Source organism: Hemitrygon akajei, chromosome 20 (assembly GCF_048418815.1).
Source record: "Hemitrygon akajei chromosome 20, sHemAka1.3, whole genome shotgun sequence".
Lineage (NCBI taxonomy): Eukaryota > Metazoa > Chordata > Chondrichthyes > Myliobatiformes > Dasyatidae > Hemitrygon > Hemitrygon akajei.
In genome coordinates, this window is record NC_133143.1 from 34,595,635 (window position 1) to 34,622,436 (window position 26,802).

At 39.1% G+C, this 26,802-nt stretch overlaps 1 protein-coding gene across 5 annotated transcripts in view; it reads left to right on the top strand.

The window, feature by feature from the left end:
- LOC140713718 (solute carrier family 12 member 7-like) overlaps positions 1–26,802 on the top strand; it is a 219,369-nt gene that overhangs the window by 182,050 nt on the left and 10,517 nt on the right. For 4 of the 5 annotated variants that reach the window (XM_073024142.1, XM_073024143.1, XM_073024146.1 and 1 more), the window contains exons 18-24: positions 2,430–2,625; positions 7,402–7,571; positions 8,056–8,187; positions 11,434–11,541; positions 17,609–17,716; positions 18,876–19,051; positions 23,157–23,171. In XM_073024142.1, coding sequence (XP_072880243.1) covers positions 2,430–2,625; positions 7,402–7,571; positions 8,056–8,187; positions 11,434–11,541; positions 17,609–17,716; positions 18,876–19,051; positions 23,157–23,171 — 905 coding nt within the window. The remainder of the gene's footprint in view (positions 1–2,429; positions 2,626–7,401; positions 7,572–8,055; positions 8,188–11,433; positions 11,542–17,608; positions 17,717–18,875; positions 19,052–23,156; positions 23,172–26,802) is intronic. The other variant, XM_073024144.1, reaches the window with a different exon arrangement.

Here is a 26,802-nt window from a genome sequence, read left to right on the forward strand (position 1 = left end):
GATCGATCAAATGATTTCCTGTACTCCATTACTCTGATGTATATTTTTGGGAAGGAAAGATTTCACTTTTGTACCATCGTATTTTATTTGTAATGGTAGCGTTCTGAGGCAGTTTGAATCATTGATATGTTATTTCATACCAAAATGTTTCATAATGATGGTACGGCTTTTAGCCAGAAACCAAAGTCAGAAACGTCTAGCAAGCAAACATAAAATAATAATAGAGAATCTTAAAAATAGTTATACAGCACAGAATGCAAGCTCTTTGGCCCAGCTTATCTATGCCAACCAAAATGGCTCCATTTGCACTGATTTTGACCCATAACCCTCTAAACCATTTGTATCCATGTTCCTGTCTAAAAGTCTTTTAAGCATTGTACTCACCTTGTGAACAATGCTTTGAGTTCTATTTTTATCCAACTTTACCTTTATTACTTGCTTTTTATCATGTGCCATTCACTCAGTGCCTCACCAGCAGCCCTACGTTGGTTCCTGCTCCAGTAATACTTTTTAGTTTTGTCTACTATTCATTGTCAGTACCCTTGGTAGGATCACCTTGCCCCAGCTTGGTAATCTTCCTTTCTTTTTGCAATCAATCAAGATTCCCTCCAATTCAGGCCTTTGGTGCATTTATCTGCATTAAACTGGTCTTAATGTTCCTGGTCAGGCAGCACCTGTGGAAAAAGACACAGAGTCAGCATTTAAGTTCGGTGATTTTTCATCAGATGCTCCTTGACCTGCTGAATATTTCCAACTTTTCTATGTTATTTCAAATTTCCAATGGAAAGACTTTTACATTGGACTGCTAATCTTCCCATTGATATTTGGTCAACTTCAGTTGCAGCCTGCAATAAAATTATAGAAATTCATTATAGAGAAGAAGCTGTATGAACCATGTTGAAGTCAGCCAAAAAAACTAATCCCACATTCCAACTCTGTGTTGTATGTATAATGAATCTTCAAAAGTGCTCACCCAGGTACTTTTTAAATGTGATGAGCTTGTCTTGTACCACCATTCTGTCAGATAACAACATGCAAATGCACAGCACTTCTTGAGTGAAAACATTTTTCTGAAACTTTCCCTGATTGTTCCATCAATTACCTTTAAGTAAATGACCCACAGTTATTGATTTCTTTCTAGGGCAGACGGGGAGATTGAAATGACTGACATGCCATTTTATGAAATCAGGTTTTCAGATATAGGTTTTTGGAGGGCGTTATTGCATTCTCAGTCTGACTAAGAAAAGGTGTAAATCACTCCTGGTTCTGCTTTGTTTCCTCCTTGCCTGTTTTTGTAGTTTTCCTGCTCCTAGCCTTTCAGCCATGTTTTCCTCAAGAGATTTTGGTGATAAGGGGAAAAAAAACCCATAAGACATAGGAGCAGAATTAGGCCATATGGCCTATCGTATCTATGCCAACATTCCATCATGGCTGATTTGTTATTCCTCTTTACCCCATTCTCTTGTCTTGTCCCCATAACCTTTGACACCTTTACTAATTCGAACCTATCAACCTCCGCTTTAAATATACCCAATGTCATAGCCTCACAGCATCTGTGGAACAAATTCCACAAATCACCACTCTCTGGCTAAAGAAATTCCTCCTCATTTTTGTTCTAAAGGGATGTCCTTCTATTTTGAAGCTGTGCCCTCTGGTCCTAGACTACCCATTCTAGGAAACATCCTCTCCGCATTCATTCTATCTGGGCCTTTCAGTAGTCAATAGGTTTCAATGAGATCTCCCCTCATTCTTCTAAACTCCAGTGTGTACAAGCCCAGAGCCATCAAATGCTCCTTATATATTAACCCTTTCAGTGCCATGACCTCATGAACCTCCACTGGACATTCTCCACGTCCTTTTTGGATAAGGTGCTCAAAAATCCTCCGTGCTGTCTGACCAATGCCTTATAAAGCCTCAACATTATATCCTTGTTTTTATATTCTAGTCCTCTGAAAATCAATGCTAACATCGCATTTGTTTTCCTTTTCACCAACGCAACCTGCAAGTTAACCTTTAGGGAAGGAATCCTACACAAGGACTCCAAAGCTTGTTTGCATCTCTAATGTCTGAATTTGCTTTCCATTTTAAAAATGGTCTAAACTTTTATTCCTTAAATCCAGTGCACAACCAAACACTTTCCTGCACTGTATTCCATCTGTCATCTGATTTCTATTTTCCCCACTTTCCTTCCACTTCCAAATTGGGAAGCTCTTTGCCTTAGCAGGGCTGAGTTCCTGAAGATGGAGAAAACAAGCCCAGAAGAATCCAATTTATAGAGTTAGGGATTGGAATTGAAGAATTCTTTGCTGCTATGTTAGTAACTTATATGGATTCATTTGAATAAAATTTGCCTGCAATCTCAACACCAAGAAAAGGTGAAATGATTGTTTTTATACCCCTTAACTGGCCCTGGTTTATTTGATTTACAGAATATTAAGGCTTTGATGGGAGTGGAGAAGACCAAAGGCTTCTGCCAAGTGGTGGTATCATCCAACCGGCGAGATGGAGTATCCCACTTGATCCAGTCCTCTGGATTGGGAGGAATGAAACACAACACTGTGCTGGTTGCGTGGCCAGAATTATGGAGACAAACAGATGGCCCAGGAGGCTGGAAAGGCTTTGTTGGTTGGTATTTATTAACTTAATATTTGTACTGTGCCACAGAGCCTCAGTGATGATTTAATTACCTTACTGTAATGCACAAATTTGGGGATGACCTGAGCAATGATACTGTAAAGCTATTTGCTCCAGCTCAAGAGGGTGTGTCTTATAACTGGAAATAAGGAACATAGGAAGGGATTCTTCATGTACAAAATAGTAGAAATCTGGAAATTGTTGAATACTGGGGAATAATCAAGGTTTTCCATACTAAAGCAGGTTTTTATTGAGCAAGGGTATCATGTAGTGTAAAGTGCGTAAATAATAAAGGGCAGCTTATGACTTGATTAAAGATGCAATGAGATTGAGTCTCTAAATAATTTACTCCTATTCAATACCATATGTAGAATGTAATTCACTAGAACAAATTTAAGTTGTGTGGCTTACATGCACTCCATAGATCTCTGTTGCCTACTTTTTGGTCTGCATTTGTTAAAAAAAACATTCACAGGAATGGGCAAATCAAATAGAATATCAATATGATTTTACTTGAAAATGTGAAGTTAAATTCTGCTCCCTTCATCCTGAGGATATCAGCTTAAACTGAAATCCGAGTTTCAATAATGACATGTGTGAAATTATTTTCTTCTTTGCAGTTAGATGATACGTATGCAATCCATGTTGTTTTCATTGGCTGTGTTTTACATGCTTCTAACCTTGTAGAGGCACGTGAGCAGTACAGGTTGACATCTGGGGACAACCCTGCAGAAAGTGCATCTAGTTGCTTCAATCTATGTATTGCTCTACAATGCAGGGACAGGTAGAACAGTTGTCCTGCGAGTGATCATTGCTGGATGCTGCAAGGACAACTTTGACTTCACTACACGGACTGCATCTCTTATTCTCCTCTTGAGTCCTCCCACTCAGTCCTTGCACCTCTTCTACCCCTAGCCCCCAGCTTGCCCCCAGTTCCTAATCTTGTTTTGCTAGCCAAGTGTACTTGCCCTTGATCCTCTCCTCACTCTTTCTCATGAAGCCTGAACCAAACCCATGATTAAATTGAAATCGCATGAATTCCCACTCAATCTGCCTAGTCACCTTTCTTGATCCGATGGAAGCAGCAATCTCCATTCTGTCAAGCATACTGAGGTTAGTAATCTGAGCCAGCCACTGGTCACAATTTGGTCCAAGACCCCTGCCTTCTCTTTCCTCCACTTCTGTCTTGAGCATTACCGGTGTTCAGAAAGGGACACCATGGCTGAAATGATTTCTGCACAATTCTGCTGCATCCACCAGCTATCTCCCTTCTTAAGATTAGATTAGATTCAACTTTATTGTCGTTGTGCCGAGTGCAGATACAAAGCCAAATGAAATGCAGTTAGCATCTAACCAGAACTGTGAATAAAAAGTAAGTGCTACAGCACACAAATATAAAAGTACTGAGACAGTACAATATGGGTGCAATGCTGCTTAGCGCTGTGATGTGAGGTTCAGCAGGGCCACAGCCTCAGGGACGAATCTCTTCCTGTGCTTGCTGGTGCGGGAGCGGAGGCTCCTGTAGCGCCTACTGGATAGGAGGAGAGTAAAAAGTCCATGATTATGGTGAGATGCATCCTTGATTATGGTGAGATGCATCCTTGATAATGCTTTTCGCCCTGCCCAGGCAGCATTTATGGTAGATGTTCTCAATGGTGGGCAATTGAGTGCCAATAATCCGCTGGGCAGTTTTCACCACACGCTGGAGTGCTTTGCGGTCCGATAGGGATAATTGACATACCACACTGAGATGCAGTTGGTGAGTATGCTCTCAGTGGTACAGCGGTAAAAGTCTGTCAGTATCCTGGGACAGAGGTGAGCTTTCTTGATGCTCTGCAGAAAATAAAGGCACTGTTGCCTTTTACTGCCTTCTCATTTAAAGGCATTTTACTATCCTTTTACCAATTTTCAGATCCAGGATGAAAAGGAATCCTTTGAAGCAGTGAATCACTTGATCCTTTTTCAATTCAGTGTTCCCTATTCGATGCACATGATGTATTCTTTACTCAGAAGAAACCAAATACAGGTTGGGTGCTTTGCAGAGCACCTGTATTGAGTCTGAGTTTTGTGTTGTCCACCACTTTAGATCTCTATCCCGCTCCATTCAGTCATACCCATCTGTGTTTTCCTGCAATGTTAAAAGCTTGAGAAATTGTGTCTCTTCCATCGGGCATATTGCAGCTTTCTGGACTCAATATAAATTTAAGACCTTTAATTCCAAATTGGTTTTTCTGTCACATGTATATCAAAACATACAGTGAAATACTTTGTTTGCATCAACAATGAAGAAAATCCAATATGTGCTGGGAGCCATGCTTCCAGTGCCAACACTGCATGCCCGCAATTTACTAACCTTAACTCTTCTGGTGATTCACTTTCTTTGTGTGTCAAACAGGCCATTTCTACCATTGGTCATCCATCTGTATTATTGACTCGGAATTCATCCTCTTTTAGCATGTATGACCTAATTAGTAGACCCCACAACTGTATGTTTTGCACTTTCACTCTTTATGTAGAAATTTGCATTCTAATTGCTGTCATACAAATTTTGTTTCATGATTTGTGTTATTTCTTGCTAATTGTCTTCATTAATCATCAAACAGGCTGATTCATTAACAGTTAAGCCCCCAAAACCCTGGGCTTGCCTGAACAAAAATATTGTCTTCATCCTTTTCATTCCTCTCCCACTCTTCCTGGAAGTTAAAATAAATTATTTGCTCTTTTGTAGTTGTAATGAAAGGTCTGTAGCCTGAAATGTTAACGTGATTCTGTTTCCCCAAATGATGTTGCCCTGACCTGTTGTTTCTGATGTCCATCATCTCAGTTTTATTTTGATGTTTCAGAATTTCGAGACCATTGTTTCTAAATCTCTCCACTCCTGTTAACAGCTCACTTTTACATTGGAGAAGAAACAGGCGGGTACAAGTGAATCTACACAATTTAAAGTAGACAAAAGATCATAGCACAGCAAGCCAGTTTTGTTATGGACCTTCTGTTGAGCTTTTCATTGATTCCCATTGCATACTGTGCAACTTCCAAAGGGTAATATCGTGAAGCCCAGGGTTGGAGAGCGGAACTTGCGGTAGAGGTGTTCACTATTCAAGGTGTGAGGAAGGGGAGATCTGGAAATTGGAGGGTAAAAGTGCCTGAAAGTAAAGGTGTGAAAGGGATGAAGGGACTTTGAATACGAGGTCATTAGTAGAGGTGAAGGAATTAAGGGAACAATACAGGCTGCAGCCAAAAGTGGTTAAATTAGAAAAACTAAAAGAAATCTTCCTGTTTGGGCCCTTGGTGTTGGGCTGGTACCTGCTCAGAGAGATTTACTTTAAGTCAGGCTGCAGAGGGAGCAGTGCTGTGAAACGTGCTTATTCTGGGCGTGCCCAACAACAGATGCACTTCAGAACAACGTGACCTAATTTTCCAGGCAATATGCCAAAGGATCAGTGCACAGGGAACAGTGTCAATCTGAGAGTAACTGATGTGGATATTGGACTGCAAGATTGAACGACAACAGGAAGTGCCCAGTTGAACATCCAGAGTGGAGCAATTTGATTTCAGTACAGTCATGGTTGCATTATATTGCAGGAGTGTGATTTTTCAGACACATCATGACTTTTTCTCCAGTAATAAGCATCTGTTAGCTTGACAAATTATCCCTGGTCAGGAAACGTAGCAAATGGTAGCAGTAGTGAATTATACTCTTGTTTCAATGGAACTGAATTTTAAGTGTTTTGTGGTTGAAAGGAACAACACAGCATACTATCCAATTTAATACCGAATGTAGAATTACTAATAGAAGAATTTTTTGACATTTGTGATAGCTTTGGGAGATGTTTGGATAAATAATGTGATGTGAATGGTTTTCAAAGTAAATTTATTATCAAAGTATGTGTTATGTCACCATATACTATCCTGAGATTTTCTTGCAGGCATTCACAGTAGGACAGATAAATGCAATAGAATAAGTGTAAAACTACACACAAAGACTGACAAGCAGCCAACGTACAAAAGACAAACTCTGCAAATCTAAAAAATAACAATAATTAATTAATTAATTAAACTGAGAACATAAGTTGTAGAGTCCTTGAAAGTGAAGTTTGTGTTTAATGTGTTGAGTGAAGTTGTTCACATTGGCTCAGGAGCCTTATGGTTGAAGGGTAATAACTGTTTCTGAACTTGCTGTTATGGGACATAAGGCTCCTGTACCTCATTCATGATGGTTGCAACGGGTGGAGAGCATGGCCTGGATGGTGGGGGTCCTTGATGATGGATGGTGCTTTCTTGTGGCAGCACTCTTTGTAGATGTGCTCAGTGATGGAGAAGGCTTTTCTTGTGATGTCAAGATACTGTCCACTGTGCATCTATAGAAGTTTGTCAAAATTTTACCTGACATGCCAAATCTGTGCCAACTGCTAAGAAAGTAAATTTGCTGCCATGCTTCGATATGGCACTTACTCGTGTTCACAATCCAGAACTCTTCCCAATGACCAGTGTTCATGTGTGAAGGAGTAAAGGCTGTCATTTTTTAAGGGATCTCAACCAATCCATTTCAGTAACCCTTTAGTACACTTTCCACATTGTAAGGGTGTGGGACTTAGTGAAAATGTTGGAACTTAGTACCATACTCAATTGGTCAGTTCAAGTTACCCATTAGGATTGAAAGACATGTTTTGAAAGATGATGACTTTTTCTTTCAGGGAAAAAAGATTATAGAATATTTAATTTGAGAACTCTTGTAGTACTTAATGTGAGAATTCTATCTTGTAGACTTGGTGCGTGAAACAACAGCTGCTCACCAAGCGCTGCTGGTGACGAAGAACATAGATAAGTTTCCAGTAAATCAGGAGCGTTTTGCAGGAGGTACCATCGACGTCTGGTGGATTGTACATGATGGGGGATTGCTTATGTTGCTGCCATTTCTCCTCAGCCAACACAAGGTAAACCTTTCAGATGTTTAGAGAGATAATTCATGTGATCCAAAGTTTAGTCACTTTTTTCATTTGGTTCCTGTCAAGCAACACTACCCCCCCAAAGTTCTGCTGCCTATCTTAATTTGCAATAATAAGTTCTATTTATTCCTTGCTGTTAATAAAACCTTCTGTAGCCCTGCCAATATTAGACACCACTCCCAGATCTCTATGCGTCTCTGATTTTTGTGCCTTTGTATCGCTTTTTTCCTTTGATCCTTCACAGCTGGTCAGCTGCTGTTAGACCCTAAAATCTTGAATTGCATCACTAAATTTTCCCAGTTCTACATCATTTAAAGCCATCTGTAAGCTTCCAAACTTGATTTTGTGTACCCGCCTTATATTTGCTAAAGTGCATTGGTGTTTCATGGAATGCATTTTTCTGTATGAAAGGGTCTGTGTCATTGAGTAGTGCTGCTTATCTCAATGATGGCTTGTGCTGGATCTACTACAGGTGTGGAGGAAGTGCAAGATGCGCATTTTCACCGTTGCCCAGATTGACGACAATAGCATCCAGATGAAAAAGGACCTGCAGTTATTCCTCTATCAGCTCCGTCTTGATGCTGAGGTAGAGGTAGTGGAACTGGTAAGAACTAACTGATAATTGAGGTGTTCAAATAAAATATACCAGATCAGTAATTCGATTCAGTCAAATGGCAGAACTGGCTCCAAAATGCTGAATAAACTATTCATGATTACAAAACTTAATGTTTCCATTGTGCTGTGATGCAAAACTATTTGTTTTGGCGGCATTCAAGAAGCATTAAAACAGTTCTGACCAGTGTCACATATGCAACTAAAATTGTATAACTGTGTTAGGAGAAAGAGTATCTTGAAGACTCTATCTGAATTTGTGGCATGATCTCATGTGAAAAGATCTCACACTTAGCTTTGCAGCTCCTCCTCATCGTCTTAAATCTTGAGGCTATGTCCCGTAGTTCTAGACTCACCTACCTGAGGAAACCAGGGAGAAAGTAAAGTCTGACATTGCAGTATTTCAGTGCAGTAAAGGAAATTACAATGGTATGAGAGAGGAGTTGGCCAAAGTAGAAGGAAGGAGATGCTGGTAGGGATGAAACAGAGCAACAATAGCATGAGTTTCTGGGGAAAATGAGGAAGGTACAGGATAGATATATTCCAAAAATGAAGAAATACTCAAATGGCAAAATAATCCAACAGAGGCTGACAAGGAAAGTCAAAGCTAATGTAAAAGCAAAACAGAGAGCATTCAACAAAACAAAAGTTAGTGGGAAGATAGAGGATTGGGAAGCTTTTTAAAAACCTACAGAGAACAACTATAATTATCATTAGGAGGGAAAAGATAAAATATGAAAGCAAGCTAGCAAACAATATCAAAGTGGATAGTAAAAGCTTTTTTCAAGTATGTAAAAAAATAAAAGAGATGGGAGTGGATATAGAACGCTAGAAAATGAGGCTGGAGAAATTATAACGGGACAAGGAGATGGCAGATGAACTAAATGAGTATTTTGCACCAGTCTTCACTGTGGAAGACACTAGCAATGTGCCAGATGTTGGAGGATGGGAGGGAAGAGAAGTGAGTGCAGTTACTATTACAAGGGAGAAGGTGCTCAAAAAGCTGAAAAGGCCTAAGGGTACTTTGGTCACACAGTCCAGATGAACTGTGTCCTCAGGTTCTGAAAGAGGTAGCAGTAGAGTTTATGGAGGCATTAGTAATGATCTTTAAAAAGTCATTGGAGTCTGGCATAGTGCCAGAGGACTGGAAAATTACAAATGTCACTCTACTCTTTAAGAAAGGATGAAGACACCAGAAAGGAAAGTATAGACCCGTTAACCTGACCTCAGTGGTTGGGAAGATGTTGGAGTCAGTTGTTAAGGATGAGATTATGGAGTACTTGGTGATACAGGACAAGATAGGACAAAGTCAGCATGATTTTCTTAGGGACAATCTTGCCTGATGAATCTGTTGAAATTCTTTGAGGAGATTCCAAGTAGGATAGATAAAGGGGATGCTGTAGATGTTGTATACTTGGACTCTCAGAAGGCCTTTGACAAAGTGCCACACATGAGGCTGCTTATCAAGTTAAGAAAGAACCCATGGTATTACAGGAAAGTTACTGTCATGGTTAAAGCATTGGCTGATTGGTAGGAGGCAGAGAGTGGGAATAAAAGGATCCTTCTCTGGTTGGCTGCCAGTGACTAGTGATGTTCTGCAGGGGTCGGTGTTGGGACCACTTTTTATGCTGTACGTCACTGATTTAGATGATGGAATGGATGGCTTTGTTGTCAAGTTTGCAGATGATATGAAGATTGGTGGAGGGGCAGGTAGTGTTGAGGAAACAGTTACGCTGCAGAAGGACAGATGGATTCAGAGAATGGGCAAGAAAGTGGCAAATGAAATACAATGATGGAAAATGCATGGTCATGCACTTCCGCAGTAGAAATAAATGTGCAGACTATTTTCTTAATGGGGAGGAAATCCAAAAATCTGAGATGCAAAGGGCCTTGGGAGTCCTTGTGCAGACCAACCTAAAGGTTAACTTGCAGGTTGAGTCAGTGAGGAAGGCAAATGCAATGTTAACATTCAGTTCAAGAGGACTAGAATATAAGAGCAGGGATGTGATGCTGAGGCTTTATAAGGCACTGTTGAACATTTTTGGGGCTTCTATTTGAAGAAAAGATGTGCTGGCACTGGAGAGGTTTCAGTGGAGGTTCACAAGGATGATTCTGGGAATGAAAGACTTATACGAGGAACGTTTGATAGCTCTGCATCTGTAGTCGCTGGAATTTAGAAGGATGAGGGGGACCTCATTGAAACATTTCAAATGTTGAAAGACATAGACATAGTAGATGTGGAAAGGATGTTTCCCTTGGTAGGAGAGTCTAGGACAAGAGGGCACAGCCTCAGGATAGAAGGGGCGTACATTTAAAACAGAGATGCAGAGTAATTTAGCCAGAGGATGGTGAATTTGTGGAATTTGTTTTCCTCGGGCAGCTGTGGAGGCCAAGTCGTTGGGTGTATTTAAGGCAGAGGTTGATAGGTTCTTGATTGGACACGGCATCAGAGGTTATGGGGAGAAGGCTGGGGAGTGGGGCTGAGGAGAGGAAAACAGGATCAGCCATGATTGAATGGCGGAGCAAACTCTGGGCCAAATGACTGAATTATGCTCTTAAGTCTTATTGTCTTATTCCATTACCCTTAGTGCGAAGTGTGCTTTGTACTGGAATAGCCTCGCTCCTATTTTAAGGTCATGCACTTTCAGTTTTTGACTCCTTTCTCTCTATCTTTCCTGTTAATCATGCCAATACAAAGAAAATACTAGTCAGAACGGTGTGTACTCACCATCTTATAAGTCTTGAGTTGAAAGTAATACCATGAGGTTTATTACTTAATGGTATTGGAGTATAAAAGATGCATTGTTTGCTGTGTAACCAAAACTATGTAGTCAGCTTTGAACTTGCTATTTGCTATGCATGTATCCAATTTAGTAGGAGAATGAAATCTTAAGAATGTAGAAGACAATGGTGTGTTAATGAGAGGTAGCTAAGAGATGTAGATTAGAACAGGATTAAGTCAATGGGTAGAAACAATTGTGGCGGATGTACTTGTGATACGCAACTAGACCAATTGGATATGCTAATGCAACTAAACCAGGAGATTGCTATAAAAAATGCTATGTACGAGGATCGGTGGGCAATCAGCGACTAGCTCAATGACTGTCTCAGCTTTGATTTGCAAATTAAAGTTTAATACTTCTTGAAGAATCTTATGCGTCTCCTGGTCGTTTGTGGGGCACGAGAAACCACGACAATGGCAACTTTGAGTTGATTTACATTTATTTTTAATTTTCAGCTCGACAATGATATTTCAGCCTTCACCTATGAGCGGACCCTCGTAATGGAGCAGAGATCCCAGATGCTGAAACAAATGCATCTCTCTCGGAATGAGAGAGAACGAGAGGTAAGCTTATTTTATCATTGACCCTGTTCCTTTGCAAAGAAGTGTACATAATGTCAAGTGGAAAGGATATTGTATTACCAGTCCTGATGCAAGGTCTCTTGAAAATTCAACCAACCCCCTGCCTTCACACTGCTGCCTGACCTAAGTTCCTTCAGTTTGTTTTCAGCCCAGTTTGTATTCTTAATAAGATAATATGCGAATTAAATAGAATTTGTTTCTAGGTTCACTCTATGCAGGAGAATTCAGAGTTATTAGTATTTTGATATGTTAATTTGGAAGTATTTCACTTTGTTTCTACTAGCAGGAAGATTTTGCAGTTATACCATGCTGTTCAGGATGCCTCAAAGTGTAGTTTTGAACCACAGAAACATTTCGACTTTGCAAGAATATCATTACAAAGAAATGTAATTTTCATCTACAGTAAAAAGATAGAACTACTGTGGTACTACAAGCTTTACTCTGATAAGAAGATAAAGTTTTTTTTAAAAACTAAGACAGACGTTTTTAAAATTTATTTTGACTTGATGTGGGCATTGCTGACAAGGCCAGAATTTATTTCCCATCATTAATTGCCACTCTATTAAGTTAATGGATAATTTTGTGAATGGGTCTGGAATCACATAGAGACTCAAGCAGAGATTTCCTTATCCAGTGGACTTTGATGTTTTCAAATAATTAGGTACTTCCCTAGTTCCGATTACCAAGACTGGCTTTAAATCCAGATTTATTCATTGACATAAATTCAAGTTCAAATTTCTGTCTTTGCATCAAGCATCCAGAACACTGTTTTCTGAACTCTGTTAGGTATGTTGGCGGAGTCCAGTCATGTGACCTTTGCTACTATACCTAACGCAATCTCACCTTGAACCACTGCGGTGCTCAGAGCGGGAATATGCCTACAGTATTCTGAGCCAGGACTTTCAGCAACGGTAACAGAAAAGAAACACATTTCTAAAGGCAAAACTCTGTGTGGTTGAAGGATAATTTGCAGGTAGTGATGTTTCCCACATCACTATATACTTCTGGGAAGTACAGGTAATAAAAGATAAAGAATCTATAGATGTTGAAATCTGAAGCAAAAAATAAACAGGTGGGGAAACTCAGTAGGCAGGCAGCATCTATGGATTCAGAAGGATAGCAGATGTTTTCAGAATCTGACCCTACGTCAAGCATCAGGACACCAATTCAAGTCCCAAAACATTGACTATCCTTCCACCTCCACAGATGCTATCTTACCCCTCTAGCTGTTTGTATTTTTGCTCTGCCATACTGATTAGAACAGACATAATAATTGATAAATATGGTTAGTCATTGTTGGGAGTAGTGGTCAAATGAATTTTTCTTTAATGTTTGTTGTCATAAGAAAATTAGTACCACCAATTGAACCAACACTAACAAATCAGTTCTGTGTGATTTACTATTTAAGAGCTAATGCAGATCATCAATAGATTGAAATTGTTGAACTGGAAGTAGTCTTCTGGAGGAAGAATTAACTGATAACTAGCTTTCCTCCAGCAGATTGTTTGTTTCTCTGGATTCCAGTATCTTTTTGTGTTGTGTCCCCAAAGTCAGACTAAGCTTGTGGCTAAGCTTTGCACTTCAGCTTAAGGAAAATGGCACTTACTGAAGTTTTTTTTTCTTATATCTTGAGCTTCAGCATTGAATCAGAACTACCAGGCTAATGGGAAAATGAAAATTATCAGCCACCACCAAAAGCACTTTCTCCATGTTTTACAATGCTCTTAGTCAATATAAATGTGACCATTGGCTTCAAATGGAAAATGCCATTAGTCTATCAACCTGTTATGTTTGCGGATGCTAAATATTACCACCTGTTCATTTTTAAAATGAAGGAAGTAATTTCTAGTTTGTTGCCATAGTGAAGTTTCCATGTTGGAGCCAAAAGAGGTGAGCAATTAACAAATTGCTAGGTTCCCGTGACTAGTTAACAATTAAACTCTGAATGACCTCAACCTTAAAAAGAAATGTGTGGACTTTCTGGCCAGCTTGAAAAAAGTGCTCCATAATTGCTAAACAATAATGAATTGTCTCTGTAATATTAAACTCCAGCTGATTGGTAAACTGGAACAAGTAGCAGATTATTTGACCGGATATTAGTCTGAAGTTCAACAAGGTAACTAAGAATGAAACCCTGTGATTCTAATTATTGGAACGTGATGAAATTGAGTCTTCAATAGGGAATGTGGATATTTATTATTATCCATTGGCATAGGCTTGCCTAGTACTCAAGAACTACAACTCTGAGTCATTCTAAAATTGAATAATTATGATTTCTGATCCAGCCTAAAGCCTTAAATGTGATAGACCTATAATAATGATCGTTTGTTTTTGTTTTATGAATGGGCTTGATGGTATGAATGATTGAGTACCCAAATAAATACAATCAGTGTTTGCATTTCCTCTGAAGAACCACAGGACAAAGCACCTTTAAGGCTTCTGAAGGAATTTAGCCAATCAATTGTATGATTTGTGATTTTTATCACAGCTATAATTGGTTACCTGGAGAAATTTGCCATCCTGGATATTTTAGAAATGTAATATTTTGTTTGATGTGCATCAAGAATGAAAAATATGCTTACAATTTGGAAAAGATTTTTGATCTTTATCAGTCTAAATTTAAGGGTACAGATCAATTCTGAATTGAAGTGGATTTATTCCTTCCGGATATGTGAATCACTGTTTTACTAAAGGATTATGACCTTGACTTTTTGTCACCAGTGTTAGTTGGAGACTTTGTGACATCCCTCCAATATCTGCTGCAAATATAGGATCTCTAAACCACATCCTAAACATCATTAACTTCCTCATTTTCAACCACTTACTTACATAGTCTCTAATTGGCATATATACATATATAGTATTATAAAGGGTTTCACAATCTAGCAAGCTATAAATAAATGGTTATACAGCCAAAATTCACATTAGTTCATTGTGTTGATTGTTTGGAATACAATTTTTTTGGAATTCACTTGCTTTACTTAATGGACAACGACTGGTGTTTGGCAATCAAGGAAATTAACCATAACAACAAAAAAAGCATTCATGCCTGCTTTCTGCCTTATCATTCTACAAATACAGAGATGTTTAAATTCACATGTATGATCTTTGCAAATCTCACAATGGATATCACATCTCCAAGAGCAGTGTCAATGATTAATTTTCTGCTTGCTTATCAGGTTCCCAGTTGGCCATGTGGCAAAGGGAAGTCTGTAAGAATCCAGAATTATGGTAATTTTGGAGCCCAAGTTTAAATTGCATTGATACAACAGTGATTACACTTAAGAATTTTATTGGCTGCGTACAGATTTAGGATATCCCAAGGCTGTGAAAGGCACGAAACAAATACTAGAATTTCTAGATGGCAAAATGAAAAATCAAAACGCTTAACCTGTGTAAAATCTGTATAATTCTTAAATTCTGAATTTGATTTATGATCTAGTTGCTGATTGTTGATTTATTGTATCCAAAATGTCACCCACCACTATCCTCTATTCTGTCTGCTCTGGATTTTCTGCCTATCCACTCTGCGCCCTTCTACATCAATGCTGCCTTGAATGAGACATGAACTGGAAGTTTCTGCCACAGGCACCATGATCTGATTCTTCTTATCTGCAGTTTCTGCAGGCTTCTGAAAAATGTTGAGCACACTGTTCAATAACCTAGATATGGGCTGGGATCTGTTCATGGTTTGGCTTGTAGATTTCATACTTAGTGAAGCAAAAGTGATTTTGGAACAAAAAAGCCTTATTCACATTATATTACTGTTGTATATGTGATGTGTGATTTGTTGCATTTTGAAATAATGGTTACTGAATTTACCAATTGAATTAATTATATAAATTGAAACATTATACTATATTATTTAATATGTATGGGTTATCAATTTGATCACCACATAATACAAGGAATAATGAGCTCCTCTTCTGTTAATATTAACAGTAAACTTTCTACTATTTGACAACTTTTGGTTTTTCCATAGTATGGACTTGACACCAAAAGATTGCTTTAATTTCTTCCCACTTTGTTCCTTGTGGTGTAAAAAGCTAATACTGTGGATTCATATTAATCGGGACACATTGGGACCAATACATTTTGGCCCAATTAAGCAGCTGCCCCATTTAGCCAAAGTTTCATGTAAATAGTTAAAAAGGTATAAAAAAGACAAGCTACCATTTAATTGAGCAACCAAATTATGCATTTATATGAAATGCAGAACAAATTAGAACACTACCAATACTACTGGTGGTTGTCTGTCATATCCAATGATGAAAGGAAACCTGTGCAGCAGAGTATTTTAAAGTGGAAAAGCATTTGCACCCGGACAATTCCATACTCTCGACATTGGAAGTCTGGGTCTAGTGGGATGAGTAGATGTCCCTGATTGCTGTGGATGACCATGACTACTTCTGTCTCTTGTCATGCCCTTCATTCCTCATACAGCATTACAGAACTGCCTTCCTGGCCGTGAATCTCACTATAGATCTTATTCCACCCCCCGCCCCCCCAGTCCACCTGAACTGAGTTTGCATGCTAGGACAGGCATATCCTTATCTCACAAGGGTACGAGGCCTGCCAGGTACCCTCACATGGTTTAGATGGCCTGTCAAAGCGGTGTACTGGGGTGTGGTCTTTGTCACATGCAACCAGCTACTTAGAGCCACAGCTGAGACCTGAGTATCCAGTGGGGACCAAAGGTGACATTCAAGACAATTGTCAACATCTTCAAATTCTTCATCGTTGAAGTAGTGAAATTGTTTCATTTTCATTCCCAGCCATTTCTGGCATTTCCAAGTCTGAATTCTTGAACCTCCAGTGAGCAAACTATTTCAAAATTGTCCTACTACTTATTTCTCAGTAACAAAAGTCATTGCTTTTTGAACACAAATGCATGTAACTGGTGCTATTTAAATACTGTTCACTCTAAGCGCAGTGCAACATTTAATGACCACACGAAGCTAGTTAGAAAATGTTCAGTAACAGTCTCTTGCCCCAATTAAGCAGTATACTGTCCCAGATATACAAAGGGAATCCCAGCTATTTTCTCAATTTGTTTTTGTTGTTTAAGAATTATCCCAAGTAAGTGGCTGCCCCAATTAGCTAATGGCCCAATTATCTGGAATCTGCTGTATTTTAATTTTACTGAGAATAATGTTGAACCTGCTCAAAGCAAAGCAGAACTGAAGTAATATTTAAAACTGCTTATTCCTTCTCACACACTCATCTTACACTTATTCCGTAGACGGTCATGTAGAATATAGACCATTATCACATAGGAACAGGAACAGACCCTTTAGCCCATGATGTTATGCCGAACCAATTAAATTGGTAATCAAATGGCTCACTAAACTAATCTCTTGTGTCTATACCATGTCCATCTCCTACCATATTCCTCATATTCATGAGCCTACCTCTACTACCACCCTCGGCAGCACATTCCAGGCACCCACACTCTTTTCTTTAAACTTGCCCTTCACATTCCTTTGAATTTAACCCCCTCTTACCTTAACTGTATGACCTCTGGCATTAGACATTGCAATCCTTGGAAAAAGATATTGTCTGTCTACTCTATCTATGCCTTTCATAATCTTATAAACCTCTATCAGATCTCCCCTCAGCCTCCACCTCTCCAGAGAAAACAACCCAAGTTGGCTCTTGTCATAGCACATGCCCTCTAATCCAGACAACATCCTGGTAAACCTCTTCTGCATCCTCTGCAAAGCCTCAACTTAAGCCACAATATATTTTGAAGTTGCTTCCTTTGCCTGGTGTTGGCTGCTCATGCACAAGCTACTCCTGGGCCTTATGAAATGGCAACCAAAAATTATTAAATATGAAATATCCTTGTCATGATGGTACAGGTGAGGTCAATAATTCTCTAGGAGATGGAGGAAGGTAGCGTGCAATAACCCATGCACCTACATACATCCCTCAGAATCTAAAGTAAATGGGTAGTCCTTCGTCGATAAGAGAAATGGATATTCCTAATTGTTATTAATACTGCTGACTAACTGTGAGTGTTTGCTTCTACTAATGACTCACATCACAGATTCAGAGCATTACTGATGAGTCTCGTGGTGCTACGTTAAGGAAGAATTCTGCTCATCCATCTGTGGATTTCCCGCCCATGGACCTTGATGATGTTCCTAAAGAAGAGGTAGTCTACATCTCCTCTGACTGCCTATTTCCTCTTCTTTCTTACTTTCTCTTGCTTGTTTTTTTCCCTCTCTCTTTCTGCTACTCACACTTGTACACACTGAGTCTTAAGAACTCAGTGTCATGAGTAGGAAGTGGTTAGGGAAGTTTCTTAAGGTTCAGGACAGTTGTCTGGTTACTAATGATATCAAATTGAGAATATTAGATAAGGACTTATGGGTGAGGAAATTGAAAACTTTGGTATAGTATAGTACCACTGAGTAAAGGCATACTTTGGGAATTCATATATATGGTATTTGATTGATTCTAAGTATGTTCAAGACTTTGAGTGGGAAAGAATTAGATTTTTTTTCAGTAGCCAATAGCCTTGATAATGAGAGAGAATTTTAAGCGATTTGGAGTGTACTGTCTGAAATTATGGTGAAAAATAATTTAGTGATAACTTTCAAAATACATTTAGTTAAATTTTTAGAATGAAAACTTAGTAGAGCTTTGTAAAAAGTGCAGTGGAGTGTGATTGAATAGCTCCTTTGGATATTGATACAATGAATTAAATGTCCTGTGTTGAGTGAACTGTGAGCAGCAATGGATCTTCATGTTGTTCAGTCAGCTGTGCAGGTGAGCAGCAGGCATTTGCTGAACGTTTTCTGAACCTGTTCTGTTTTATCTTCCTCCCCTGTAGCAGTGAGCTCCACTTGCAGGAAAGCAATTTTTTTCCCATTTGCATAAAGACAAGATACTGCATTGGTGGGGAAATTGAAATGAGATAACAGAAAATGCTGGAAATATGGTGCCACATTGGTTGTCTAATGATTAAGTCCTATTGTGCAGTTTTTGATATTGATTATATTATCTCTGATGGTTTGTGGGCAAGCTCCAGGTAACGGGCCCATAAACTTATTGGATTTCTTTGTAAAGAATAAACTGACTGTTTCAGAAAAACCTTCAAAGAAGAGAACATACTGCACAATCGGGTCAGGATGTAAATGTGACATCAATTCCACACAATTTGGTTAGTTTCTGATGTCTTTGGCATATCCAGGGAAGAAGTATTGTTGCACATAACTAAGAAACTGCTGACAATTTTGGCTAATCCTGCAACTCTCCGATTCTGAGGCGGTGCCAATTCATTGACCCTTACTCTATTTGGCATCTCTTAGGCCCAACTGATGCATGACAGGAACACAACTGCTCACTGCTCTGGGACTGACAGGCTTACAGTTCCTTCAGAAAGAGTGCACATGACCTGGACTAAAGAGAAAATCACAGCAGAAAAGAACAAAAATAAAGAAATGGTATCATCAGAAGGTTTGAGGGATGTCTTTAACATGAAACCGTAAGTTGCCTTTAGTTTTATTTCTTTCCCTTTCACTGCTACGATCAATGTTGTGCTTAAATGCATCATCTCCATTTCTCACTTATTTGCCCTCACCCCATCTTCCCATTGTCATAGAGTTTCCTCTGTCCTTACCTACCACACCACGAGCCTCCACATCCAGCACGTCATTCTATGTAACTTCTGCCATCTCCAACAGGATCATACCACTAAGCACATCTACCCCCTCCCCTTGCTGTCATAGAGAGTGCTCTCTATATGACTCCCTTAGCCGCTTATCCCTCCTGGCACTTGTCCTTGCAAGCAGCTACACCTGCTTCTACACCTCCTCTCTCACCACCATTTAAGCTTCCAGGTGAGGTGACACTTTACATGTGAGTTTGTTGGGGTCGTCTGTGGCATCTGGTGTTCCCGATGCAATCTCCTTTATGTCAGTGAGACCTGATGCAGACTGGGAGGGGGGGGGGGGGGGCATTTTGTTGATCACCTTCACTCTGTCCACTGCAAAAAACAGGATCTCCTGATGGCTACTCATTTCAATTTGACTTCCCATTCCCCCATTCTGACATATCTGTCTATTGCTTCTTCTATTGAGACAATGAGGCTAAACTCAGGTCGGAGGAGTATTACCTCATATTCTTTCTGGGTAGCATCCAATCTGATGGTATAAACAACAATCTCTAATTTCTGCTAATTAACTCCTTCACCCACCTATGCCCTTTTTTCTATTCCCTATTCTGGTTACCCTCTCACCCCTTCTCATATGCTCAGCATTTCCCTCCTGTTCCCTTCTTCTCCAGCCCTTTAATATCACCTCCCAGCTTCTTAATTCATTGCCTCCCTTCCCCACCCTCCAACCTATGTTTCCCTCACCTGGTCTCACCAATCACCAGCTGGCTTGTATTGCTTTTTCACCCAGAAATGGGCAATTAGGGCAAATGAGAAAGTGAAATTGTGAATTAGGCTTAGTCTTAATCGGTTTCATTTAAAATGCCTCCATGTGACTGTATAAAATTGTTTCCAGCCATTTTGTTCAATAATTGTTCATATAATTATATGCCGTGAATACTTGGATAGTAACCCAGTGTAACTTGTAACTTTTTATAAAAATTCACCCGAATTAGCTATTTTTAGAAATGGTCCCAGAGAGATTTTATATATGTTTTCATTTATCGGCATTGACCTGAAAGTCCCTGATTTGTACAATTCCTAGTTAACCCATTTCAATTGGGGGTTCACAGCAGGAAGCACAGTATTTTAAATAAACTCATCACTTGTAAACTCAGCTGTATTTAAGACCAACTTTGTAATGATCTGTGAAGTGCTTTATGACTCCATTTGGGGTCTAAACTAAACCAAGCATCCCTTTCAATTCTTATTTTTTAGAGCAAATCCAGGAAAAGCTGTTTCTAAGCATTTGGGTTAATATTATTAAACATAGAAAATATTTGATGGCATGTAACAACTTGTAGTTAATCACTTAAGTTAACTGTGGGAGATTAGTGGAGGAAACAATAGGCTATTTTGTACCTGAACTAATTGATTAATGAGACTGAGTAGAATATTAATGACTGGGATGAAAGAATGGAAGGATTTACATTGGCCGGTTGGAGACATTCATTATTGTCCCTAGAGTGAACAGGAAGTCTCAACTAGATCCTTTTGTGCAAGAGAAGCTTTAATAATGTGATGAGATCTGTCTCCAGTGAGGGTACAAAAGAGTTGGTGGTAAACAGTTACCAAACAGAATATTAATGGGCTAGGGTATATATAACAATAATGTATATTTTACATAATTGTAAATGAGACCAATCTGCTGGTGGAGGTTGTATAATGAATATGAATCTGATGCAAATTTTAATAAACACGCAAGTCACCAGCTTACCTGAAGTTAAAGATATAAAACTTGCTTGCCTGGGGCTATGTTGTTCTCCATTAAAGTTGTACATGAAAAGTCTTGGCATCCCTGGTATTGAATTTACAAAATCACCCCCCCACCCCCCCAAATCCCACTATTTCCTACAGGGCATTGCCACCTAACTGTAACCCAACGGATGGTCTTTGGCTGCTTGGTCTAGAACAACTGACTGCCCTCTTTTACCCAGGAGTGGAATGGAATGCTAGCCCAATTGTTGAAATCACAATCAATGGGTTTCCTACAATTTCCAGATTGAGTTAAAATCTGTATTTACTTTTTCCTGCAGGTAGACCATAAGATGTAGGAGCAAAATTAGGCCAGTCGACATATCAAGCCTACCCTACCATTCAGTCATGACAAATTTTTTCAACTTTTACTTCAATCCCAATTCCCTCTCCTCCCCATAACCCTTAAGCCTCAACCCTCTTTACCAATCAAGAACCTATCAATCTGATATCAATAAACCCACTTATTTAGTCTCCACAGCTCTCCATTGTTACAGGTTTCATAGATTCACAACCCTCTGGCTGAAGAAATTCCTTCCAATCTCAGTTCTAAAGACATGACCTTTTATTCTGAGGGTGTTGCGTTGAATCCTAAACTCTCCTGCTAATGGAACTATCCTCTCTATTTCAGCTATCCAGGTCTTCCAGTATTCAGTGGGTTTCCATGAAATCCCTCTGCTCTCCCACCCCCTCCACCTATCCTTCTGAACTCCAATCGAGTACAGGATTAGAGCCATTCATTTCCTTTCATTCCTGGTATCTTTCTTGAGAACCTCCTCTGGACCTTCTTCAGGGCTACTACATCCCTCCTTGGGTATGGACAAGAAGGACCTAGTTCCCTTGTTAATTTGTCAAAACTACAGGACATAATTTAAAGTTATTAGTGGAAAGATTATAGAGGAGATCAGAAAAACAGTTTCATCCAGAGGTTGAAATTGCTTAGGACCTCAATGCCTGAAAAGGCGATAGAAGCAGAAACCCTCATGAAATTTAAACTGTACTTAAGTGTATATTTGAAGAAACCTGACCAAGTATTAGAAGATGGGTTTTATGCAAGATGACTTTTTTTTAATTGTATAGATATGATGGGTTAAATTGCATACCATGTTGTAAATTTTATGCTGTTCTATGATAGCAAACCAGAGGCAAGTTGGAGATGAGTCAACAGGTATCTCAACTCTACTCCATTGCTGGACTCAAGCATTTTGTTTAGGGAAAAAAAATGTCTTATCTCCTGAATAAGGGTCTTGCACTTTGCACTGAGCCACTCAGTCCTGTGCTTAGGTTGGCTAATATATGTAGTATAATCCCCATTCATTTGGGGTAAAAGTTTTGAATTTAGAAAAGTGGGGTTGTTTCCTTCAGAGCAAAGAGGAGAAGGTGAGATATGGTCAACTGTGATGATCCAAGAACTTAAGGGGACACCAATTTAAGGTTTGGAACAAAAGTTACTAAGGGCTTGTGAAGACATTCTAGCTTACATAGATGGTAGTTCAGATCCAAAATTCATGGCATGTGGAATGGTATATCAGTCGGTCCTTCCAAATGGGAATTCCATGGTTCTGAGAAAATAATTTATAGGGCAGCAGGGAAAGAGCAGGGCAATAAGGCAAGATAACAACTGTACTAGGAGAGGATAGGTTTTTCCCTTGTCCAGCAATTCTTTAGAACTGCAAACTTTGTGGTTTGCTGAGAAGGTAATTTTCAATTAATTTTGAATATGTTATGGTTTTTTAAAGTTTATCTGCTTTTTTATTTTTAACAATTATTTTTAACATTATTTAAATCTGTTTGAACCAATTTTAAACGTCCCTGAATTGCCAATGGTGAGCTGGGGAAGAGAGGCATCAGAAACTGGTACAGGTTCTAGCTGCCACTCATGGCCTCATCCATTTGCAGTTCAGCTCAATCCCGGAGGTACGGCTTCTTCTAGTGACAGGAAAAGTGCAGGTGGTAAACATGGGCAGGGTGAAGGGTTGATCATGATTGAACCTAGCAGAACAATTCCAATTTAATGCACCTCAGCTTACAAGGGAATCTGCACCCAAATAAGAGGAATGTTAGTATGTTTATGATGTCATCTTTTTATTATATTAATTACCCTTAGCTCTTTCTGAAATTAGAAACGTGTGATTTCAATGTTTCAACTTTGCAGTAACTTTTGTCTTTTTTTAATTTTCAGCGAATGGGGAAGTCTGTAAGTTTCATTTGATCTTCATTTTATCTGTATCTTTTGTGTGTGTTTCCATTTGTAAATAGTCCTTAACAGCAGATGATATTTCTCCAAAAGCTTCAGTAACTGCAGTCTCACGGAGAGTTAATCTACATATATTTTATTATAAAAACTCAGGGCTTCTCTTGTTAGCACTGGTACAGTTTGAACAGTTGCAATGGTAAGATTGCAATTTTCATTATTGATTAATAAACAATTTGCATATTCAAATGTCATTTTAATGGTAAGTGTTGATCTATGCATCATAGTTCTAGCATTGCTTCTTATTAGTGTCCTTGTTCTTCTATTTGCTCATCAAATCAACTGCAATTAGCAAGCCTTTGACTCCGTCATACAGCTGACACCATTCATTGTTTCTTGACCTCCACAGTTTCTCCCCGCTTCCATTCTCAGCAACTTAAAACATGTCTGGTTTCTAACATTTCCTAGTTCTGATGAAAAGTAATCAAACTGAAACTTTAATCTTATTTCCAGCATTATCTGTTCCTATCTGTAGAAAGGATGTATGTTTCCATTTGCTGGAGGCAACATATAGAGCTGTTATTTTTAACATCCTTTCAGTCATTTAACACCGCCTCTGCCCTTATTTTATTGTTGTGGGGAATAATGCTAAACACTAATCTTTCAGAGCCCTTACAGAGTGGTTTATTGGCTAATTAACAGATCTTCATAAAGTCTTAATATTGTGCTTCTTAATTTAAGCAAATGATGAAGCTTTTGGATTTTGTGTGCTGGAAAGGTCTAAATGTTTTTGTCTTTTGGATGCAATTTGTCTGTTGGTAAGCATTTTGCTGATTTGGGAAGATTTTTCCCATTCTAAGTATGCCAGTTTGATGTTACAGTGGGAAGGTTAGACAAATAATGTTGCTTCAAATGCTTCATGTGAAGGCATGGTGTTAGTACTGCTTTGCTTCCTGAAACATCAGAGAAATGAAAGTTGCTACATACCAGTTTCAAAATCTGTTACACCGATGGGAAGCTGGCGTAGAAAAAGGCTGCCTTTCCGATAGAACTTTCCTAATACTATTTGAAAGCAATTTAACATCTTGGGCTTTTAAAACACAAGATGGCAAGCTTGCTATGCTATCATCCCAGTGTCAATAGATGTTGGGATTATGGTTCATCCATATTTGAGTATTTTACCAGATATTTCACAGCCAGCATTTGTGTTCTTTTATGACAACTTAACTGCAAACAAAACGTAACAGGTTTCGGTCTCACTAATTAAAAAGAGCTGGTAACCTAAGCAGTTGCAGGCCCATGGAGGTTACTCAGGAAAAGGAATGACCCTACCCTTATTAACTCTGACCTGTGTATGGCTTTAATTCTTATCCATGTATTCGACTGACCATTAAGGTGCTCTTAGGATCAGCAGTCATTTTCTATGTTTTATATGAAATTTCTATTCAGGCTGTTGAAAATTCTGCAACATCCTTTCATTATCATCTGTTATCAAGGTTGATGCATTGTGATTTCCTAATTTGAAGAGTTTTGAAACTTCCAGGATTCACGTTGGAGCAAACACTGTGCTTCTGTACTCAAGCCCATATGCAAATTAGTCCCCTTGCTTATTGGAAGTTTGAAGTCTGTCTAGGGAAAATAAGTGAGCTCCATACTGCTCAAAATGTGTGTACAAATTGAATGAAGAAACAGGATGATTTCAGGGTATTGACACAATGATCACTAACAAAGCATCATTAGTTAATACAGCTGTTCAAAAAAAAACAAATTTGGAACTGGGATCCATTTGTAGAGGAATAAAATTGATTATTGAAGTGAGTACATTGCATATGTCTTGAAATTTGGTTCAGCCACATTTACAGTATTCCCAAATGGTGATTCTTGCTAAATTGTAAAAATATAGAGATATATTTTTATATATATAGAGATAAAAATATAAAGGTGCATGAACAGTTAGCAAGGAAATTAGCAGAACTGTAAGAATAAGTGACCAGGGGAGCTGAGCGGTTTGAAGCCTTTAAGACTGCAAAAGTGTCTGCTAAGGTACACAGAGAAGAGTTATTACATAATGGTGACCCCAAAATTAGGATCTTGAATTTAGGATGCATGTTATTGACGGCATTGGCAAATTCGGGAGAAACTTCTTTCCTCATTGTGTGGTTAGAATGTGGAGCTATTGCCAAAAGGAACTGTTGAGATAGGAGGTATAAATGTGTTTAAGAGGAAGTGGAATATACAGATGGACAAAGAGGAAAGGAGTACATTGCAGGACATAAAATGATGGAATGGAAGGAGCCCTGAGAGTATAAACACGAATATCAGCCAACGTTCATCTGCCGTACATCTCTATCCATTGCTGTTTAAACCCACACAATGTTCTCCAGAGTTCCATCAGTAAAACTGAAATTCTCTAGGCTGTACAGAGATGAAAGGTTAACAACTGCTTTTAAAACCCGCAGCAGGAAGCTAGCAACAGCCTTGTCTATCGCAGCAACCTTCCTCACTTATTTTCCTTACTGCCTGTTGCTTTCTATCACCTCTCAACTATCTCCTCTGTGAAATCATTATACATTCAATTCTTGTATAAATCTTCCCTCATGAACTATAATCTATAAATTTCACTTTGACCGAATTTATATCTTGACCAATATTTATTTATGACTTCAAAGTTCAAAGTAAATTTACTATTGAAGTATATACATGTCAGTATATACAATCCTGAGATTCATTTTCTTGGCGTACTCATATTTGTACTTGTGGGCAGAGTCTAAAAGGCAAGGCTCCAGAGATTAAGACAGCTATGAGGTGATCGTGGGAGGCAGAGGAACAATTACAGGATTGCTTTAAGTAAGTGTTCAGGCAGTAATCTAAAGATTTGAATGAATACACCATTGTCCCACTAAATCATTCAGAGTCTTCCCCAATCAGAAGCCCTAGGTGAACTATGAGATCCAAAATTTGCTGAGGGCTAGATCAGAGGCATTTAAGTCTGGAGACCAAGAATGCTACAAGAGGTGCAGGTATGATCTTCAGAAAGCTATCCATGGGCGAACTGGAGATTCTGGACCAAATTGGAAGCAACAAAAGATGATTGACAGCTGTAGCAGGGTTTGAATACTATAACCTCCTACAAAGTTAATGACATGGGGACAGCAGGGCTTTGCTTCCATATGAGCCCAGTGCCTTCTGTGCTTACTTTGACCATCAGAATATTAACAAACCAACGTGAAGCCCCCACATCTCCCAATGATCCTTTGATCTCAATATCTAAAGCTGATGTGCGAGCTGCCTTCAGAAGAGTAAATCCAAGGAAAGCATCAGGATTGGACAGGGTACCTGGCCATGTGCTAAAGATCTGTGCTGATCAACTGGCTGGTGTGTCCACTGATACCTTTAACCTCTCACTCTAGTAGTGTGTGGCACCCACCCGCTTCAAGTATTTAATTACAGTATAACGGTGCCCAAGAAGAGTGTGGTGACCTGCCTTAGTGACTATCATCCAGTTGCACTTACATCGACAGTGATGAAAGGTTTTGAGAGGCTAATGATGAAGCATATCAGCTCCTGCCCGAGAGGCAACTTGGATCTGCTCCAATTTGCCTACCGGAGCAGCAGGTCCACAGTGGGTGGCATC